We start from the raw sequence: 20,405 nt of genomic DNA, 5'->3' as shown, positions 1-20,405 counted from the left end.
AGCAAACTCTTAAAAATGAAGGTTAAAAAAAACATTGTTGCAGTTAAAAGGTAAAAAAAAAAAACTTATTTCATTTGGGCAATTTTTTTTTTTCGTTCTTTTTGACCTTTGACAGAGATAGAGACTTAATGAAAGAAAGCACATGCTTTGCCTTATTTTCAAAGGTTCTTCACAGATACACAAAAAAGTCCAAAGGAATCAATAATTCAAGGGAGCGAATACCAGACACACTGTAACAGCTAACAGCCAGAGTTTCTAGTATGGCAGATTCTCTTCAGAACAAAAAGGAATCGATAAGAACTCTGGCCACATTACCAATTCTGTCTCCATTTCATCCACAAGTCAACCACAGCAAGCCAGTCAATAAACAAGGGGGACTGCAAGCCGTCCCTTTGACTCATCTTCAAAGAGTGTGAAGATCAATAAGAAGGTTCGACACACAAACACACACACAAACCCAGTCATATACAGCTATCCTTACTGGGACTTTCTTCCAAATTTCATTTTGGCTAGAAGACCCGACCAAAGCGTCCCTGGGTCGTATCTTTTGTCATAAAGCGTTGAGCTATAGACATGGGTGATAATTCCTCTCATTTAATCACTCAGTCAGTCCTTAGAGGAAGATAAAAGACTTCTGGAGGACATAGAAACCCTCCTTTATCATTCTGCTTCATTCTATCTCTATTCTCCCACTCTGCAGAATCTATTAGTTCAATCTCTAACGTTCTGCTCTCTCTGCTTTTTCTCATAGTAGCTTTGCCTCATCTGTTCCTGTTTGGCTGTGACTTCATCCTGGAGAGAAATATCAGCTGTGCTGCTGCCACCAATTCCTTTGTTTATAGATGTTGGAGATCGGCCTGTTTTTTCCAGTGTAGTCCCGTTTCTCTGACTGTGACTGGCTCTCTTCATCCTCTGACATGGGAGCTGGCTCGGAGCTCGTCTGCCTTGCTGTGTGTTTCCGCTTCTGTTTCTGTCTCCTTGAACCCCAGTCGGCCTCTGCAGATGGCCGCTCACACTGAGCCTGGTTCTGCTGGAGGTTTCTTCCTGTTAAAAGGGAGTTTTTCCTTTCCACTGTCGCTACAAGCATGCTTAGTGTGAATTGCATTTGAGTCAATGAGTCGATGCAATCAACTGGTTTTCCTTAGATAAAAAACTTTGAATCAATTCGACTGTATGATCTGGTGAACTATAAAGTGCATTGAGATGACGTGCTGTGAATTGGCACTATAGAAATAAACTGAATGGAATTTAATTAAAACTAATATTCAAAAAAGATTTGACAAAATCTAAACCCGACAAAAGAAAGTATATGTCACATGCAGTGTTGTGCCTGAACGCGTTCATTGAACGAAAGTTCATGAACTCGTTCTTATTTTGGGCGAACGTGAACTGAACGTACTGCATTATTGCCTGATGTGAACTCGTTCATTCTGGTGTCTGTGAACGGCACGCTCTCTCAGTTCACCTCCGTTCAATCGGTTGCCAGATTTCTATAGAGCCCTCCAGGCGAAACCCCTCTAAATCACACCGTAAACAGGCCTTAATATGTAGAGGGAAAAACACCCAATCTGGCAACACCAGCTACCAGTGTCGTAGCCTACAGCCGCGTGCGTCATCAAAACAAAATGCAGCGTGGAAGCCAAACCAGCACGGAGGCTACCGTGGAGGCGACAAGGCAGCAGTATGATCACTTAAAACAGTTTTATGACCAGGTGGTCGGTGAGGACGATGGCAACAAGTTTGCCCGCCGGCTTTCAGTAAAAAAATCCGCACTTCAGTAACCTTAAATTCCTACCTCAGCCTGGTCCCTCAGTTTGTGTTAGTAAAATCTTCTTGAGCGGAGGTCTTCAACAGGGGATCCGCGACCCCTAGGGGGTCTACGGAGGTACTGCATGAGGGCCTGCATGGTTAGTTGATATTTTTATATTCCCCCCCTGCAATTTTTTCCCCCACTAATTGAAATGTCTTTAAATCCACATTAACATGAAATCAACACGCTGTAGTAAACAGATAAATGGAGACAGAAGATGTCTTTCAGTCATCAATGCACACATTCAGCGACACACAGGAGCTCTTTCAAGCTGGGCACCGTTTCCTTCACAACAACCAGGAATCAGAATCAGAAAAACTTTAATAATCCCAGGGAGAAATTAATTTCTTTACATTACTCCATCTGTAATAGAGTGACTATAGGACACAATTTCATACAATATAAATAGTTAGGGGGTCCCCGCTCCATCTCGCCATCAGTTTGGGGGTCCTTGGTCTGGAAAACATAGAGGACCCCTGTTCTTGAGGGTTTTACTATCCATGTAACTTGTTTGTTAAACCTGCCTGGTATAATTTTCCAGGATTCCAGTATTCCTTTTTAGTATGTATTGAAATGGAATTTCAAATGGAAAAAATTATAAAAAAAAAAAAAAAAAAAACATTTGCACCTTAAAGACTACTTTCCTATTTTTCTTTTAATAATTACTCATAAAAAAGACCATTCAAGCAGCACATGTTTCCTGATGTTTTTGAGAATATACTGTAGGGGTGAAAGCTGCAGCTGCTACTAGTGTGAAGTGAATGGACAGCAACAAAGCATTAAAGCAGCAATGGGGAAATGCTGTCCCCTCAATGCTAATGTAAACCCTGGTTGGATAAGGATTCAAAACTGGATAGGATGAAATCTGACGCACAGTTTCAGAGTTATAACTGATAAAATAATTGCTGTCTGTGGTTCTACAGTAGGCTATGGTGTAATTGAGCAATATATGAAAAAAAAAAAAGAACTATGAACTAGTTCATTTTTTGGTTTTGAATTATGAACTATGAACTGAACTAGTTCATTTTAAAATGTGTGAACTGAACTTTGAACTAGTTCACGTAGAAAGAGAACTTTCCCAACACTGGTCACATGTATTAGTATCTTTTAGTTAGAGATGTCGTTAGTGGCAATGGTCCAACCATAGTCTAGAAATGACCCTTTATCCATTGTCAAACATTGGTAATTGGTCTGAATAGGGTTCCCAGATCTTGTTAAAAGGAAAGCAGAGAGCAAAGAATGAATAGTTTGATGGATAAAAATATCCCTCCTCCATTTCTGAGCACATCGTAGCAGTGATGGGTGGTGCATTCAGATCCTTGAAAGCAGTGCTTTCACATGGACTTTGATAAAAGTGAAATATGGATGAATATGAATAAGCACATAACCTGTTCCTAGTCCACACAGGCTATTGAACGTGTCCATGTCTGACTAAAAGCAGCCTCTTTGTATTTTGTCCTCAAAAATAAACCCTGAATTGAAAATATGCTATATTGCCAAAAGTATTAGATCACTTGCCCCCATACACACTCACTAAATTACTAAGGTGACTTACTAAGGCAGCTTCAAGTACTGTGGAGTTGAGAAAAAAGCTAAGAAAATACAGAGATAACCATTTATCAAGTTCCAAAAAAGTTAAAAAACAATCCACTGGTTTCCAAGTTTTAAAGATGCTTCGCTTCCCATCCAGGAAACGTTTTCAATTGAAATTGTCAGAAATAGCATTGAGTTCAAAGCTTTATTCAGTGGCTTAAAAAAATAAATAAGAAACACTACGAAAATTTTATTTGAATGCCTTTAAAGTTGTAGAGAAATCATATTTAAATGTCAAATCATTCTGGCTTAAACATGTTTATAAATGTACTCTTATTTATATTGTCCAAAAATTTCTTTTTAAATTTTTTATTTTATTTTTTAAATCCGGTCTTAAAATCTGTGTGTGTGTGGGGGGGGTTCCGTTATCTTATTCGGGCCAGTTAGTTATACATCAGCCTGAACACCTAAATTCGGCATAACATATATCAACGGTCATCTGTTAATCAAATTTTTTCGGTCATAGCATCTTGATTCATATGTTGCAGCTAATTTACGAAACGGTTGAAATAAGAAATAAGAATTTTTTTTTTCCCATTGTGCTCCTGTAAACCTTTGTCACTTTTATGGCGGTAATCGTCTGAGAAAGTAAACCACCTGTAATTGGCTGCTTTTTGGGAAATCCCTCATTTTGAGACCAGCTTTTTATTCCTGGTCATGGCTAGCAATATTAGCAAAGCATCTTCTTATTAACTGCCATTTTCTTACAGAGTTAAACATTGGTTTAGAGAAATCCTTATTGAATAACTTTGTTTAAAAAGTCATGAATTTTTCTTTACAGAAGTAGCAATAGGCTTTAACATTTTGCTTTCATTTCAGTTTTTTAACTGCATGTCAGCTAAGCTAACGTTAGCTTCACTATTTCTATTGGGAAAAGAGGAGGCCTCAGTCCTTTACGCGGCCGAGCCAGGTTCAAATCCGACCTTTGCTGCATGTCTGATTCTCTCTCATCCCCTCTTCCCTGTCAGCCAACTGTATTAAAAAAAACAAGCCACTAGTGCCTTAAAAACAAAAAAAAATTAATAATATTGAAAAAAGTAAAGCTTGAATGAAGACTCGTTTATAGTTTAACACAAACAATTATATTTATAATCAGTTCAAACAAAAGTTAATAAATCATTGGCTATATTAGACAAAATTCTTTCTTTTAAACACTATACTTTACTGTATATTGTTTTCTCATTGTAGGGCCCACCATACTGTATATGAGCTATTGTCTCTTGGGACAGGCATATGAATCTGAAACTAAATGTATTTTTACTCTTAGAAAAAAAAATCAGTCAGAATAAGGAATTATTTTTCATATAATCAACCAATAAATGCAATATCTGGTCAATTTAAAGCCATAAAGCACTTATGATTTTTTTGTTTGAATAAAGTTGTCTTTATGTGCAAAGTGAAGAATTTAATATTGGCAGGAGGCGTATCATGTCTGTTTTAAAACAGCAAAAATGTCTACAGTTTGAGAGGAGAAAACATGCTGAGGAAGCCATTGGTGAAAACAAATTTTAAATGATCAGAATGATCCCACTAAAGATATAAGGAAGAGTAATTCAATTTAGACTTCTAAAAAATGTTCTGTCTCTGGTAAATATAAGAATGAAGTTCAGGAAGCAAAGAACTCTTTGCACAACTTCCCTACTTCTCAAGATTAAAGGCGGTGTAGGAGATTTTGGAAAAACGGTTCCAGCGAGCTATATTTTTGAACATACACAACCATGCCTCTGCCTCCAAACCACCAGAGATGGTGGTGGTAAAGTACTCACTTTCCGTACTTGAGTAAAAGTACAGATCCTTGTGTTAAAAAATACTCTGGTAAAAGTGGAAGTACTGATTAAACTTCTTTACTCAAGTAAAAGTAACAAAGTACAGGCTTGTAAATTTACTTAAAGTATAAAAGTAAAAGTAGAAACCACTTTTTTCATGCCGTTGCCTACATTTTAAATGGATGTCTGCCAATAGGACTAGATCTCCGTTGTGTTCATTTTCAATCATCTCGTCGTCCATGCTACTATGCTAACGCCACCGCCACCAAGCTACAATAGCTACGTTTACATGGACACAACTAATCGGATTGAAGGCCTGATCAGATCAAAAATGTTTCATGTAAACATGTCAGACTGAAGATTCTAATCCGATTCGGTCCGATCGGATCTAAATTTAATTCCGAATGAGAGACGTGGTTTTTGCCGATCGCCATTCCGATTGGCGTCCATGTAAACACCCATTCGGATCTTAAGAGTAAAATAATCTTCACTGCGCATGTGTGCGACGTCAGCGTGACGTTTTTCTGCCTTGTCAACAACAGGAAACCACCGGTCGCTCTCGCTCTCGCTTTGAACAACATGGCGGGAGGAGTCTAGGAACGCCGACTTCTACACTCAAGTTCATTTAAAGCTGCAGGAAGCAGGAATTTATCCTCCTCCTCTTCCTCTTTTCTCTCTCCACAGCCCACTCGCTCTCCCACGCCGGTTCAATCGCTCATTCTCTACATTTTCTCTCGTACATTTCGCTGCCAAGCGCTTTTTTCCTCCTCTCTCCTTTTTTCTTTCCGCTCGCTCCGAGCGCATCGTTTGTCAGGCCTCTCAAAAACCAGACGCAGACAGAACTGCCAAGTTTGGCAGGAAGTTCTGCGCATGCTTAAAAGATTTAATCTGATCCAACGCTTGGTACATGTATACACACGTCATGATCGGATCATTTCATTTAGTGTCCATGTAAACGGAGATTTTGAATTTCCGATCAACCAAGGTTTGGATCGGATCGGGGAAATTTTGTGCATGTAAACGTAGCTAATGATTTGCCGCGAATGAATACCGCCGAATCTGTCGATTCATCTTGTAGTGGTGCGTCAAATGCAACGTAGATTCCCATCCAATTAGATTGAATTTGGTATTGATGACGTGAAAAATAACAACAGTAACTCCATTGAAATGATTCAAAACTAAAGTAACGAGCCAATTTTTAAAAATGTAAGGAGTAGAAAGTACAGATATTTGTGTAAAAATGTAAGGAGTAGAAGTAAAAAGTCATCATAAAAATAAGTAGTAAAGTAAAGTAAAAATATCAGAAAAATCTACTTGAGTACAGTAACAAAGTATTTGTACTTTGTTACTTCCCATCTCTGCAAACCACACCTTCAAAACACATGAACTCGCATGCTGTCTGCAGCGCATCTAAAGCAGCAGAAAAGGCGCGCCGCTGATGTGGGAGCTGGCAGGGAGACAGACACAGCACTGCTGATGCAGAGCGCTATGATCATTCCTTTGAAACAATTTATTAACACCTAAATTAACTTAAAATAACAAAATCTGCCAGCAAAATATCTTTGCTTTTATTATCCTGGTACTTGCAGTTTAGATTACGTACTTGAAAAACGCCTTCCAGCCCTTCCTTCCTTCTGGCTTTTTGATAGTTCTGTAGTTCTGCCAGCAGATGGCGACATTTCTATTTATCGTCGCACCCGGTGCTTAAATTCTATTTAGGCTCAAAAAGGATCTAAAAATGATAAGTATCAATGCTATGAGTAGTTATTTTAATATCATCAACTGCATTTTAATCCTTTGTTATAGCTCATAACGCTGAAGCTAATCAAGAGAATGCCAAGAGTGTGTGAAGCAACAATCAAAGCAAAAGAACCTAGAATATGAGACATGTTTTTAGTTGTTTCACACGTTTTTGTTAAGTATATAATTCCACATGTGTTAATTCATAGTTTTGATGCCTTCAGTGTGAATCTACAATTTCCATAGTTATGAAAATAAAGAAAACTCTTTGAATGAGAGAGTGTGCCCAAACTTTTGCTCTGTACTGTGCATTGTGCACCTTTAAAGGAATAGTACACCCAAAACATGATTAGCCTTCATTTTCTACTCACCCCAATGCTGAACAACACTCTGGAGTACTTTTTTGATATCTCAAATGCATCTGGAGATCTGGGAGGCTTCTTGCTGTCTGCTGACATTCAAATAATGGAGGTCTATTGTGCCCGAGACAGAAAGGTCCATAAAAGTCCACAAAAAACGTGTCAATATTCCTCCATACTGCTCGTCCAATGTATTCCAAGTGTCCTGAGTGGGTAGCATCCAGCATTTACTCGAAACGAAGTCATTTAGAATGTTTTTAGAGCATAAACAGTAGTGTATAGGATTTCCTGAAAGCGCGTTCACGAGTCTACGGAAACCGCGGCAGACCAAACCGGATGAAAGTGCGCATTCAGCTCGGCAAAGCACTCATGCTCTTCCTCAACACTGAAGTCCTCAGACATTTTTCTTTCGTTGTTTCTTTCTTTGCACAGGTAAACAGCACATTTCTTCTTCTACGCTTGCATTATCGGCAGAGCAGACGCTGAATGCGCACTTTCATCTGGTTTGGTCTGCCGCGGTTTCCATAGCGTCATGAACGCGCCGGCGCGCGCTTTCAGGAAATCCTATACACTACTGTTTATGCTCTAAAAACATTCTAAATGACTTTGTTTCGAGTAAATTCTAGATGCTACCCACTCAGGACACTTGGAATACATTGGACGAGCAGTATGGAGGAATATTGACACATTTTTTGTGGACTTTTATGGACCTTTCTGCCTCGGGCACCATAGACCTCCATTATTTGAATGTCAGCAGACAGCAAGAAGCCTCCCAGATCTCCAGATGCATTTGAGATATCAAAAAAGTACTCCAGAGTGTTGTTCAGCATGGGGGTGAGTAGAAAATGAAGGCTAATCATGTTTTGGGTGTACTATTCCTTTAAGGCCCAGTGGTTTTCAGAAGATAACTGAACCAGAAAAGATCCTAAACAGACATCATAAGCAAATACATGCATCTACACACTGACACACTCTCCAACACGCATCCATCCTTGCAAAGTACAACAAGGAGATAATCGATGATGGCACCCAATCACCGCTCTTATTGTACGTTAACTTACTGTGATGCTGATGCAGCAAGACACCTGACATCACTTATAATACATACACACACAAGTTCTGTCAATACATGAGAATCTGATTTGATATGCTGTACAGAATCCCTCTGAGTGACCTGGAACGGGAAAAGTCGATGCAGATCCGTGTGCATGTTTGTACCAATGCCAAAAAAAAAATAAAATCAATAAACAAGATTGAAAACATGCTCGATGACAGTGACACAGAGTCTCCAATGGCCTAAAGGAAAGCTCAGAATTAGCAGCCAACTCACCTCTGCTGACACTGAAGTTTTTAAAGGGGTTGGACTCTTCGTCAGCTGCTTCCGACTCGGTCAAGGTGGAGGTCTCACATTGGTCAGAGTTCACGGCTCTATAGGTAGGCGTGGCCTCCTCGTCTGACCCAATCAGGGGCACCTCCTCCTCTTTCTCTTCTTGTTTCAGCTCCAACACTATAACTCCCCCCTCTGAGCTAAGGGGTGGTACATCCCAATACGCAGCCACGATGACAAACTGAAGCAACGTCCACAGAAGACACATGAAGATCTGAAAAAATGGAGGAAGAAGAAACAGATATCTTCAAAGACTTTGTTTTCCACAGAATCCTAGAAATAAGTATCTCAGAAGGGAAACATGGAGAAATAAAGGTGTGGAGGAGGAGGTCTGCATTTTTACAGCTACAGGTGTTTCATTTAGCCATCATGTGATGGAAACAGACACATAGAGGTTGTGAGCTTTGTGATGCGCAGCGTTTTATTTGAGCTGTTCAGAGAACAAAGTGTGAAAAAACCCAGAAGAGTTCAGAATGTAGAGCGACTATTTCTACTCCTCATTTTGTCGATTCATGAGCCTTTCAGAGAACCTCAGATTACTGATTTTTTTTTTCTGGATGTGGTTACCCCAGGAGACGTATACTTGTTCACAACAAAGGGCCCCAGTTTGAAATCACACAGCCGCAGGAACAAGTTGAACGCTGGCCCTGGAGAGACAGGAGGAAGTGCTTTAAAGATGAGACACACAGAGGAGGTGCAAAGACGCCAGCCTTAACACCTTGGTGGTTTTACTCAATGGCCTCTTCTCCTTGCAGATCAAACTGTACATCAAAGCTGCAAAATCCTTCCCAGTGTCTGATATTTCTCAGAATACAGAGCAGGGTGCAGAAAGGTGAGAGCAACACTTCTGTCATTGTGGTGAGAGGAAAAAAAAAAATACTGACCGACGAGAAGGCCAGCTTGTCGGCAGGCCATGATTGCTGCAAAGATACCGGCGCGCTCCTCTGGCAGAGTGCTCCGGGTTAGAAAACCAAAGATGGAGGACCCGGCTCCTGCACCCACACCTGAAAGGAAAGCAGCATAAATCTGTTCAGCACACCTTAGAATGGTTTCTTTGGCATATTGGTAAAGAAGAACAGATTTTTTTATTTCTCTCCAACATGGAGGCAAATGACTGAAAACATCCAAACTCTTAAAAGTTAACTCTTATGAGTTAGAGGCTGGCTTGTTCAAGTGAGCTGTCCTGCAAACAATAAGCCTGGGTTTGTATCCCAGCTGGGGGGAATGAGCTGCCAGTGTGGGTCCTCAGGCAAGACCCTTAACACAGGCTAGCAGGCCGAGCGGTTGCCACTCGGGGTCCCTGAGCAAAAGAACCTTAACCCCTACACTCCCCGGGCGCCGCAAATGGCAGCCCACTGCTCCCAGAGTGAAAATTAGGCATGACTGGTGCTTACCTAAGGATCCTTGCATAAATAAGCAGATTGTGAGAACAACTTTGCACACAAATTATTGTTGTGGAACAAATCGATATTTTTTATGCACATTATACATATTTTTTCCCCCATGTCTGTTCCCGGGACCCTGGAAGAAACAGGTCCACATGCCAGTAGAGGAGAATCTACAGGTGCATAAAAATCAAGGCACAGAGGAGGAGGATGAACCATGCTTATGATAAATATGGCGCCTCATAGTATTGAATCTGAGCAGTGTTGGGCACGTTACTTTGAAAAAGTAATTAGTTATAGTTACTAGTTACTTCTCCCAAAAAGTAACTGAGTTAGTAACTGAGTTACTCTACAATAAAAGTAACTAGTTACTAGTAAAAGTAACTATTGCGTTACTTTTGCGAGTGTATGAAATTAATAACTGGGGATGTCTAATTCTGAAATCCTGTGTTTGAGTTGTTATAGATACTGCAACATGTAGCTATATCTATCTATCTATCTATTCCATCCATCCATCCATCCATCCATCCATCCATCCATCCATCCATCCATCCATCCATCCATCCATCCATCCATCCATATTTCTCTCTTTCTCCATATAGTCTAATGATCGTTCATGCTCTCCGTAGTTCCCCTGTGGCGCGAGCACAGGGCGGCTGTTATGCGCCTTTAGCGAGCATGCGCGTTTCCTGTCGCTTGCACGGTGAATCGTGCCGCCGCGCTGTGCGGAGATGCAGGGGAAACCGTATCTGATGGGGAAATGCAGCTCAACGTAACACCAGTATTTCCATCTGGAAAGCACTGTTTTGCCGCTGGAGTCCTCCTCACTCTCCATCCTCCCCTCTCTCATGACGCGCGCATGAGTCCTATCATGAAAAAAGGTTAATTGTGCGACCTGAGTAACGTGCAGTAACGGGGTGTCGGCAATTGTAACTGCGTTATAGTTACATTAAAGCTACAGTGTGTAATTTTCAGCGACATCTAGCGGTCAGACTGCAGACTGCAGCAACATGAACATCTCCCCCCCACCGCTTCTCCCCCCCAACAGTACGGCGAGCGTTACGGGACAAAATGTCTTCCACGACGTCCGCATCACCTACCTTCTCAAGTGATGAGGTTTGTTTACATAGATAATTTTACAGATAGTATTTCATTAGTCTGTGTAGGGTATAGATTTCATGTAGACTTAAGATAATAAATATACCCGTTATTTTTTCTACGTCGTTGTGACGTTTTGGTGAGCTGCTTTGCATGGTGATATAAACAGACGAAGTAATTGTAGTCATTAGTTTAACAGCGAGATTGTGTTCGCTGGAAGAATATATATTCCCCGTTTACAGAGTCCAAGTCTTGTTTGTGGCACGGGGGTTACAAGGCAAGGAAGAGGGAAAGGAAGAGGGCAGAGAGGCCGGGGTGAGCGTGCAGCTGGGGCCAGGCGAGAGAGGGGAGCCAGCGGGGTGAGAGCAGAGGAGGAAAGGCTTGAAGATCTCCAAAGGAGCCGGAGAGAAGTAACCGAGGTATATATCCAGAAAATTATTTTACAGAAAATTACTGAATCATTACCTGTGAAATGTCATGGACGTTGCTGAATAAGTATACTGGAGAGTAACAGCATCATCACGCCGCATGTTATTGTTTTAGACAGGTCTGAGCATCCTGTACTCCAAAAACTGCAGTGATATTAGACAATTGTGTGTATAGGATTAATTACCTGTCCAAGAGAAAACTGGCAACTTGAGCGTCACTTTGAAAACCTTTTTCCTCCATCAGTGACTTCCATCGTGTAAATGCCGTGCCAATGTTGATCCGTGTTTTTTGCCGTTTCTTGTCACGCTTGCGTTTATTCTCGTCGTGTTTCCGCTTCTTAGATGACGGGGGTTCGGTGTCCGCCGCTTTTCGTTGTGATACAGAGTAGGCATGATCCTCCATTCGTCTGATGTTTGGCCACACAGTGCCAAACAGTTTGCAAAGTCACTCACGCCTGCCGCCTTGTTTACCTTTCTTGTTACCGAGGCGCAGTATACCTGCTTCTTCTTCTTCTTTGGTTTCAGGCAGACTAAACGCTTCTCAGGCATAATACTGCCATCTACTGTTCAGTACCGTCTCAGTTCATCTCTCTCAACTTGCCGTAGTTATTTTCGAGCGTCATGGGAGATCTCGCAATCGCTAGTTTGTTGCCTCTGCGCTGCCGTAGCGCAAAGATGTCAGCCTCCATGGCTGCGAGACCCGCTCCTATGTAATTATAAATAACGAATTCTAAGGCAACGCAAATGTTATGGTTAAAAGGCTGAGCTCATAGGTGATGATAAATAACATAGTTATGTATAATATATTAAATTTCTGAATTTATATGCCTGTAATTATTACACACTGTAGCTTTAAGAGTAATAATTTTGATTACTCGTTACTAAAAAAGGTAGCGGCGTTAGCAACGCCGTTACTTTCAACGCCGTTACTCCCATCACTGAATCTGAGTGCAAAAAAAGTTCATAACACAAGTGGAGAGTAGTTTACATGCATGGGAGAGAGGACTCTAATTCTTTTCTAGTTTACGTATGTTGATTCACAGCCTTCTGTTGGGGCCCGAGCACCAAAGAACATATTTCATTCATGGTTTTAACTGATTCCCTCTCCTTGAACCCCAGTGGGCCTCAGCAGATGGCCGCTCACACTAAGCCTGGTTTTGCTGGTTGTTTCTTCTGGTTAAAAGGGAGTTTTCCTCTCTACTGTCGCTACATGCATGCTCAGTGCGATGGAATGCAGAGAGTCAGTGAGTCAATGCAATCAACTGGTTTTCCTTAAATAGAAATATTTTGAAGAATATGATAGTGTTATACCTGTATAAATAAATTTTATATTTTCTAATTGCATCTTTTGTTTGCGTGATTCACTCCAGGTTGAAATGACTGACATCCATGCCAATGTGAGTTTTCTGTGTGTGTTAGTGATTGCGTTACCTGCTACAAGCCGACTGGACAACAGCAGCCACTTGGAATAGCCGATAAAGTACATGAAGTTACCTGGGGACAAATGAGACAGAAAAGGAGATATTTAAATGAGGACTTTCATGGTTAAATAAGGGTTTAAAAAAACAATGCTGGTATACAGACTCCAAAACTACAGAAAATGCTTCACTTAATTGGTTAATCGTTACTCGTCTTTAAGGATTTTACAAAATAATATCACTCAACTTGTCATCATTAACTTTCAACACAATTAATGTGAATATTTGAGCATTAATTAATCATTTTCTGAATTCAGAATTAAGAAAAGGACTCCCACCTGCTATTTCAAAAAGATTGGAGAAAAGGATGATGGATTTAGTAGTTTTGCTTCGATCTGACCAGACTCCAAAAAGTGGACCTGTGAGCAGCGCACTCAGGCTGAAGGCAGACAGTCCCAGACCCAGGAAATATGGCGGCGCCTCGAGGATCTGCAGATACCTCCATATTGTAGGCAGAATGACAGCTAAGAAAAAAAAGGGAAACTCCCAATGAAATTCAGTGAGAAAGTATTCATATACAACAACATATATATATATATATATATATATATATATATATATATATATATATATATATATATATATATATATATATATATATATATATATATATATATATATATATATATATATATACACACACTACAACATTACCTTTTACATCTGTTACATGTTGCAACTTCCATGGATTTCACTGTGATTTTATGTGACTGACGCAAAATTATGCAAAGTTTTGTTTTAAATGAACAATAATATAGTATTCTTCAGTTTATTTCTCTTCATTGCCAAAATAACTTCTCAGTATCAACATTTTGAAAACTGAGAACAAATTTTGCACCAGTAACGATGTGTATTATTTCATACAAGATAATTTCTGTAATGGAAAATAAAAATAAAAGATTTTTAGCAGGATTAAAATGAGGAAACAATGAATACAGTCCAATAATGTGAGTGAAATAAAGAACCAGGACTCAACCTTTAGGTGTTTTTAGAATAAAGCCCTATTTGCACAGGATAAATAATATCTGGAGATGTAACAAATAAATGACCCCCCCTACATTTGCTTTTATGTGGTAAATTGACACGGAATAAATAAATCCAAAGAGTTTCTTCAAATTTACTGACATCTCCCAGATGTGATGCTAATGCTCTGCATTTAGATTTAGATGTGATGTTCCTCCTTCTCTCCAGCCTTTTCTTTATAAAGTTAAAGCTAAACATAAGATTATTTTTCATGGATTGTATGTTTTTCATTTATTCATAGAACTATAGTTTTGCTTCGGTGCTGGATAAACTGCATGTGAAATATTGCTTTATGTTTTGTTTTTGGTCAACGAAGAAGAAAAAATCCAAACATTCATTTTGTTTCTCTTGCTATCTCTGAGCAAACTGAGGTGAGGTGGATAGGAGGTGGAACAGAGTGGAGCTTCCTCCCAACTTATTAAGAAATAGTAGAAAAAAAAAAAAGTAGAAACAACTGAAATTGAAAATAAAGTCCAAGCTGCAGCGTAACTGAGGTCCAAAAATCATGTGTGTTTATTACGTTTTTTATTAAGTTAATGGCATTAAAAAGAAGTTAGATTAATGTACCTTTTATTGTTAACTTTGACAGCCATAATTAGAAGGTTTTTTTTAAAAGATGTGGATGCAAAGCTGTATTTAATATTTTTCCTGTGTGAATATTTTTCTTTTTTTTTCTTTTAATGTGTAATTGTGACGATTAGCAACCATAACCTTGATAGAAAATGCTTTGTTCTTTTTCTTACTGTTCAATTAAAGTATCAATAGATAGATCTGTATAAAAATAGTACCCGTGTTTCTGTTCACTGATTCATTTCCTTTATTTTTATCCACTTAAAGCATTGGTCATTCTGAACCTCATCACCTGCCGAGACACGTGAACTCCTGCAGGATGTGGACATTTTCACATTTTTGACACACTGCTGTAGGGGTTACATTACAAAATTCACAGGGAGGCAGTGTTGTAGTACTTGAGACCGGTCTTGAGACAAAGACCGGTCTCAAGACCATTTTTTGATGGTCTTGTCTCGGTCTCAGGCGCTGAGGACTCAGCATTTTATTTCAAGACCACAACTGTGGAAATAGCGCTAATCATCGGAATATTATCAGTTTCTTTAAGATCCTTCTTTTTATTGGATGCTTGGATTCAAATCCAAGCAATAACCTGTCTCATTGGTAAATGCAGTGAAGGAGATCAATCTATTTTTTCAACAAATTATCTGTCTCATAACATATTTTCACAACTTGATGACAGATATGGATTTATTTAAGAAAAGTTATATAATATAGCTTTAATCTGTATATGAGAGAGAAACAAGAGAAATGATTGGCTTTTTTTTTAGTTTTACACATTTTACAGAATTTTGCACATTGTTTTGAAATAGCACATTTAAAAACAACATAAATGTATGTACTGTTCATGAACGGCAGAGAAAATACTATTTTTATCGACTTTGAATTATTGTTTGAAATTCTGTGATTACTACACAGAAGTACTAAATAAAGATGTTAATGTTTAGTCCAGTTCTGTGTGTTAAATATCTAGGTGTTTTTATGTGAATGTGGGTCTTTTAGATAAATTTTTGTCATTTTGATCATGTTTCACATTTTATTGTCACATACTGGCGCTGGTCTTGGTCTTGACTCGGTCTCGGACCCTAAAAGTCTTGGTATTTTCTCGGTCTGGGGTTAAGTGGTCTTGACCACAACACTGCAGGGAGGCACCACACCCCAACACTGGTGTTTGTAATTCATTTAGAGGACCACTAGATGGCAATATATCCTACACATGGTGCCTTTAATTATATTTTTTTAAATATATACATTTTTTTTACACTGTCTTGTCTGGCAATGTGGCAATAAGAATAATTCTCTTGATCCCAAAAAGAGCCCAACAGATTTTACTTTCACAAGTGCAGCAGTACGGCTATCGCCATAGTGTTCCGCTTCATTTATGCATATAAATAGCTTAATTATATTTCATGCAGGGAGTATTACAGATTTTATGGACACTGCAATGTAGGTAGAAAAGAAATGAAAAAACAGAAAAAAGGAGAAGAGATGAAAGAAAGAGGAGATAAAAGGGAGATAACGATAAAACATTTTCAGTCTGCTTCATCACCTGCAAAGAGATGTAAAAAGAACAGCACAACCAACAGATATGTATAAGAGATACAATTAAATAACACCTTTTTACTATTGCTGAACTATAAGTTGTATTATTTAATCTGACATGTATACTGTGGTAGCTGAAGATCAGAATATGGGCTTTCTGTATGGAGGTGAAGTACCGGAGGAAAAATGCTCAGTAGTGGTTGTGAAGAGCCAAAGACCCACCCCTCCAAACCACTGAGGCAAGCACCGGGGGGGCCAAAACCCCCAGACGCCCAAAGGGATCCCAAGAGCTAAGGCGCCAAGGAGCGGCCAACCCAGGAAACCTGACCCCCCACCAAGGGAGGAGGAAAGACGGCCCCGAGGAAGTCCCCCAGCCACCGCAATGCCGGAGCCCCGGGAGCCGGCAGCTGGCTTTATTAAATCTGATGTAGGTCCAAATGCTGGCCACACTACTCTGATTAATGGATGTCAAAATAAATTGAGAACCCTACATCATTTTTCTTCCCTTTTCACTGTGAGCTCCTGGCATTGGTTTACCTCTTAGAATCCCAGATACATTAAAGTTTGTGACTTTAATGTGAAGGTTGGTATAGAGCTGTTTCAACGGCCTTGGTTACCAAACATCCAAGCTGTAGCCATCATGATCTGTGATCTGCAGCTATTGCCTGACCTATTAGTTGACTGAAGGCTCAGACAAAGCAGAACTTACCGTACTCAATGCCGCTCAGCATAAATATTAATCCGATGGTAAGGAAAGTTATGTTCCTCTTCTGGTGGTTATCCATTCTACTGATTTACTCTCTGCCATGAAAACTCAGATCTGAGTGCATGTTGTCTTGAAATGTTGTTCAGCGGCACTAAAAGATAACAAGAAACATCGTGCATCCACTTACAGCCTCTGGCCTGGATCACTGGAGGAATAAGTCACAGCATTGTCCAAGTTCATAGCACAACTTCTCAAAAAAACTCAACAAAGCTGATGTGTTTCCTGCATCATCTCAGGACAGAAAAAAATATCACATCAACAGAGAAGCAGTTTGAACTGACTTGGAACCCTACTGCATTAGGCATTTATGTTAAAGATGAGATTCTGTTTGAGTCACGCTAGAAGAGTGGTGCCAAGCTGCGAGCCTCACGGTCAAGGCAAGGTCTCAGGTTGCCAGGTGAGGCAGAGTGTTCGACGCTTAATACATTTTTAATCTTGTTTTCTCTAGTTACATCAAAAGCATCGGATTCTACCGCCGTCCTGTAAGGAAATGTGTGCAGCAAAAGTTCCTAATATAAAGATGTTTGGGTTTGTTTGTTTTTTTTAACAGAAGAAACATTTTTAAATCAATTTAACTGCAACAAATACATACAGTAGCTCAGTTTTTTTCTCATTGTTGGACATTAAACCACAAACTTTTTCACTATTTTTTTTATCTTGTATTTACTAAACAATAAGGAAAGGGTTGGGAGAATGTTTTTTATACTTTATGCAAAAATGTGAAGATTCCCTTTGCTAAGATCATTAAGGCTTATAGGAAAACCCCTGAGACAAACCTTTGTGATATCATGGACTATTTTAACCCTTTAAAGCCCGATCCAAGAATAAAACAAAACAGAAAATTACTTTTTTTTGGTTTGAATTCCTTATTTGGCCTTTAAACAAAATATGTAAAAAGAAAAAACAAAAATAAATTTTTGATATTAATAATTTATTACTATGCGATTATTTTTTGTGTAGCCCCCTGTTATCAGGTATATCTGATTGTGTACAATAGGATTTTGAGGAAAGTTTTTACCATTAAATTATGCAAAAGGTGTCAGACGCAAAACATTTCAGAAACCGTATGTATCAAATACGATACATTTGGCATTACAGGGTTAAGATAATCCACCAAACATTTGGATTATTAAACTCCATACGTCTGGTTTATCATTGGGTGGAAATATGGAGTGAATTTTTTTCCATTATTGTTGCAAATACAGAACATATTTTGTAAATGGAAATAAAATTTAAAAAAAGATGTAATTCAGAAAAAAGTTATCAAAAAAAGATTTTGAGAGGTACTTTGTTGTTTTCTCTGATTCTGTTGTATTTTTTTCTTTATCAAATTAATTTTTCATATTTTACTCGTGTTTTTTTAGATTTTTTTTTTTCAAATTTCTTTTTTTACAAATTTACAAAGGGCTTTTTTAAAAATTGCATTTCACAGATTACATTCTCTTCACTTTAAGCCATAAATAATCCTCACACCAAACGTGCTTTGAACAGAAGAAAAAAGAAAAGAAGAAACATCCGCTGCTTCATCTTTGATGCTCACAATTCATGTACACATTGACCAATTAACATGTTGCTAACATCCATACAGACCAATATGAAGGAAACCCCGCCCCCAGAAGGAAACAGTGGCTCTGTTCGAAATCCTGGGCTGCATCCTCCAAGGACGCAGTCTACCTAGACTGGATCCTTCGAAGTCCTTGAAATTAAGGAGACCGGAAGAGTTTTTGGCTGTGAATTCGAACAGGTCTACCCTTCGGCGGGTTTTACCGCCGTAAGCTCTGTTGCTTAGCAACCGTTAAAGTTGACACACAAAGCAGGAAAAGAATGAATACAGAAGTTTTCAAAACTGTTTGTTTATTTATTTATTTTTTATTATAAAGTGAACAAAGACTAAACTCACAAGAATCCAGAGTAGAATAAAGGTTCCAACCAGCAGGAGCAGGAACAAATACAATCAAATGTAATGATAGAAACCTTAGTCAGTTAAATAACCTGCTGCTGTCATTCTGCACATCTCTGATGTTGCTGCTATTTTCAAATATCCATTACTGTAAAAATGTCCATAGCTGCATATTGGTTATTTATTCCCCAGTTTTATATTTTTAAAACACTTTACAGAATTTTATTGTTTATATTTTAACTCTTCCCTATTATGTTAATCTTATACTTTTTTCTAAGGTCCTCATTTGTGTGACCATTTTCAATAATCTTTCTGCTGCTGTAAATTTGCCCATTGTGGGACAATAAAGGGATTTTCTATTCTATAAAACGGTTCGAAATATATAAGTAAATCTAAACAATGTATGTATAAAAATATATCTGCAAAATTTCTAATATTCAACAACAAAAGATACTTAGTAAAGCATATAGTAAAGCATATTGTGCAAAACAGGAATAAAAAAATTAAACTCCTTTCAGATGTACGTAACGTATTTGTTTGTAGTTGATCTCCTTACTCCTCGCTTTTATTGGCCGTCTTTGTATTTAGCCTGAAAGCAGTCAGACGTTCAGTTAGCCATGAGCAGAAGTTCTTCAGGCTTTCTGCATGTTTTTAAGTCTCTCTTTGAACATTGGCTGCTTTCAGCTCTATATATATATATATATTTTTAAGTTTCATGAACAGTTTTAGAAATACAGGAAAAAAACACCTGCAGTGTCTGGCAAAACTTGTTGAATTTCCTGAACTTAATTCAACTTTTGTTCTATTAACTCCAACAACTCCAGGTTTTAATCTGAGGCAGTCAGTTTCTCTTGAAATAAATTTATATTCCTTTTATTTGAGCAGGTAAGACAATTTGCCAAACGATTAATACAATTTATGCAGAAAAAAAAACAGAGTGCTGTATATATTCCAAGGGAATAATGTCAGATTATCATATTTTAAAGGCAAAATTACTCTAGTTTATTTAAACAAAGTATCTGATTGTGTAATGATCTTGGTTCTGTTGGTTTTCAGTTTCACGCTTATCCATGTTTTTCTTTGTTTTCTAGCTTTACTGGTGTGTTCTGGAATTATTTAAGTTTCTTAGGTTTTTCTTTCCTTGTCTTCTGTTGCCCCCTTGTGTTTCCTTTTCCCTTGGATTCCTCGTCAGCTCTACTCACACCTGCTCCTTATGAGCTCGTTAGTCCTGCCTTTGTTCAGTCGGCCATAAATACACTCCCTCTGCAGTCTCTCGGTGCTGGTTCCTCGTCTTACTTTGTCTCACCCTGGCTCCTTGTGCTAGATTTCCCCTGATGTCTCCATGGTTCTGGTTAGTGTTTTTTTATTTTTATGTTGGATTTTTGGATTCCTGTTTTTGCTACCCGTGTTATCCCATTAAATCATCAGAGAACTCACCCCTGCCTCTCAGCCTCTGCATTTGGGTCCAAACAAACCCTGACAGATTAAGGGAAAATATGCAACATTAGAAAATAGAAACACTATACAGATATTAGGAATTGCAAATTGCATGTTCACAAG

At 38.8% G+C, this 20,405-nt stretch overlaps 1 protein-coding gene across 1 annotated transcript in view; it reads right to left on the bottom strand.

Moving 5' to 3' along the window:
• mfsd8l2 (major facilitator superfamily domain containing 8-like 2) overlaps positions 1–17,306 on the bottom strand; it is a 50,005-nt gene extending 32,699 nt beyond the window's left edge. Inside the window, exons 1-6 of the mRNA XM_038283522.1 lie at positions 16,889–17,306; positions 13,323–13,508; positions 12,998–13,060; positions 9,540–9,659; positions 9,223–9,302; positions 8,599–8,869 (exon numbers count right to left, since the gene is read on the bottom strand). Of these exons, the coding sequence (XP_038139450.1) occupies positions 8,599–8,869; positions 9,223–9,302; positions 9,540–9,659; positions 12,998–13,060; positions 13,323–13,508; positions 16,889–16,964 (796 nt within the window). The 5' untranslated portion in view covers positions 16,965–17,306. The remainder of the gene's footprint in view (positions 1–8,598; positions 8,870–9,222; positions 9,303–9,539; positions 9,660–12,997; positions 13,061–13,322; positions 13,509–16,888) is intronic.
• Between the last annotated feature and the right edge of the window lie 3,099 nt (positions 17,307–20,405).

Source organism: Cyprinodon tularosa, unplaced genomic scaffold, assembly GCF_016077235.1.
Source record: "Cyprinodon tularosa strain WSP-4 unplaced genomic scaffold, ASM1607723v1 ctg195, whole genome shotgun sequence".
Taxonomy (NCBI): domain Eukaryota; kingdom Metazoa; phylum Chordata; class Actinopteri; order Cyprinodontiformes; family Cyprinodontidae; genus Cyprinodon; species Cyprinodon tularosa.
The sequence above is the reverse complement of the archived record's forward strand: the minus strand, read 5'-3'. Positions and strand labels throughout refer to the sequence as shown.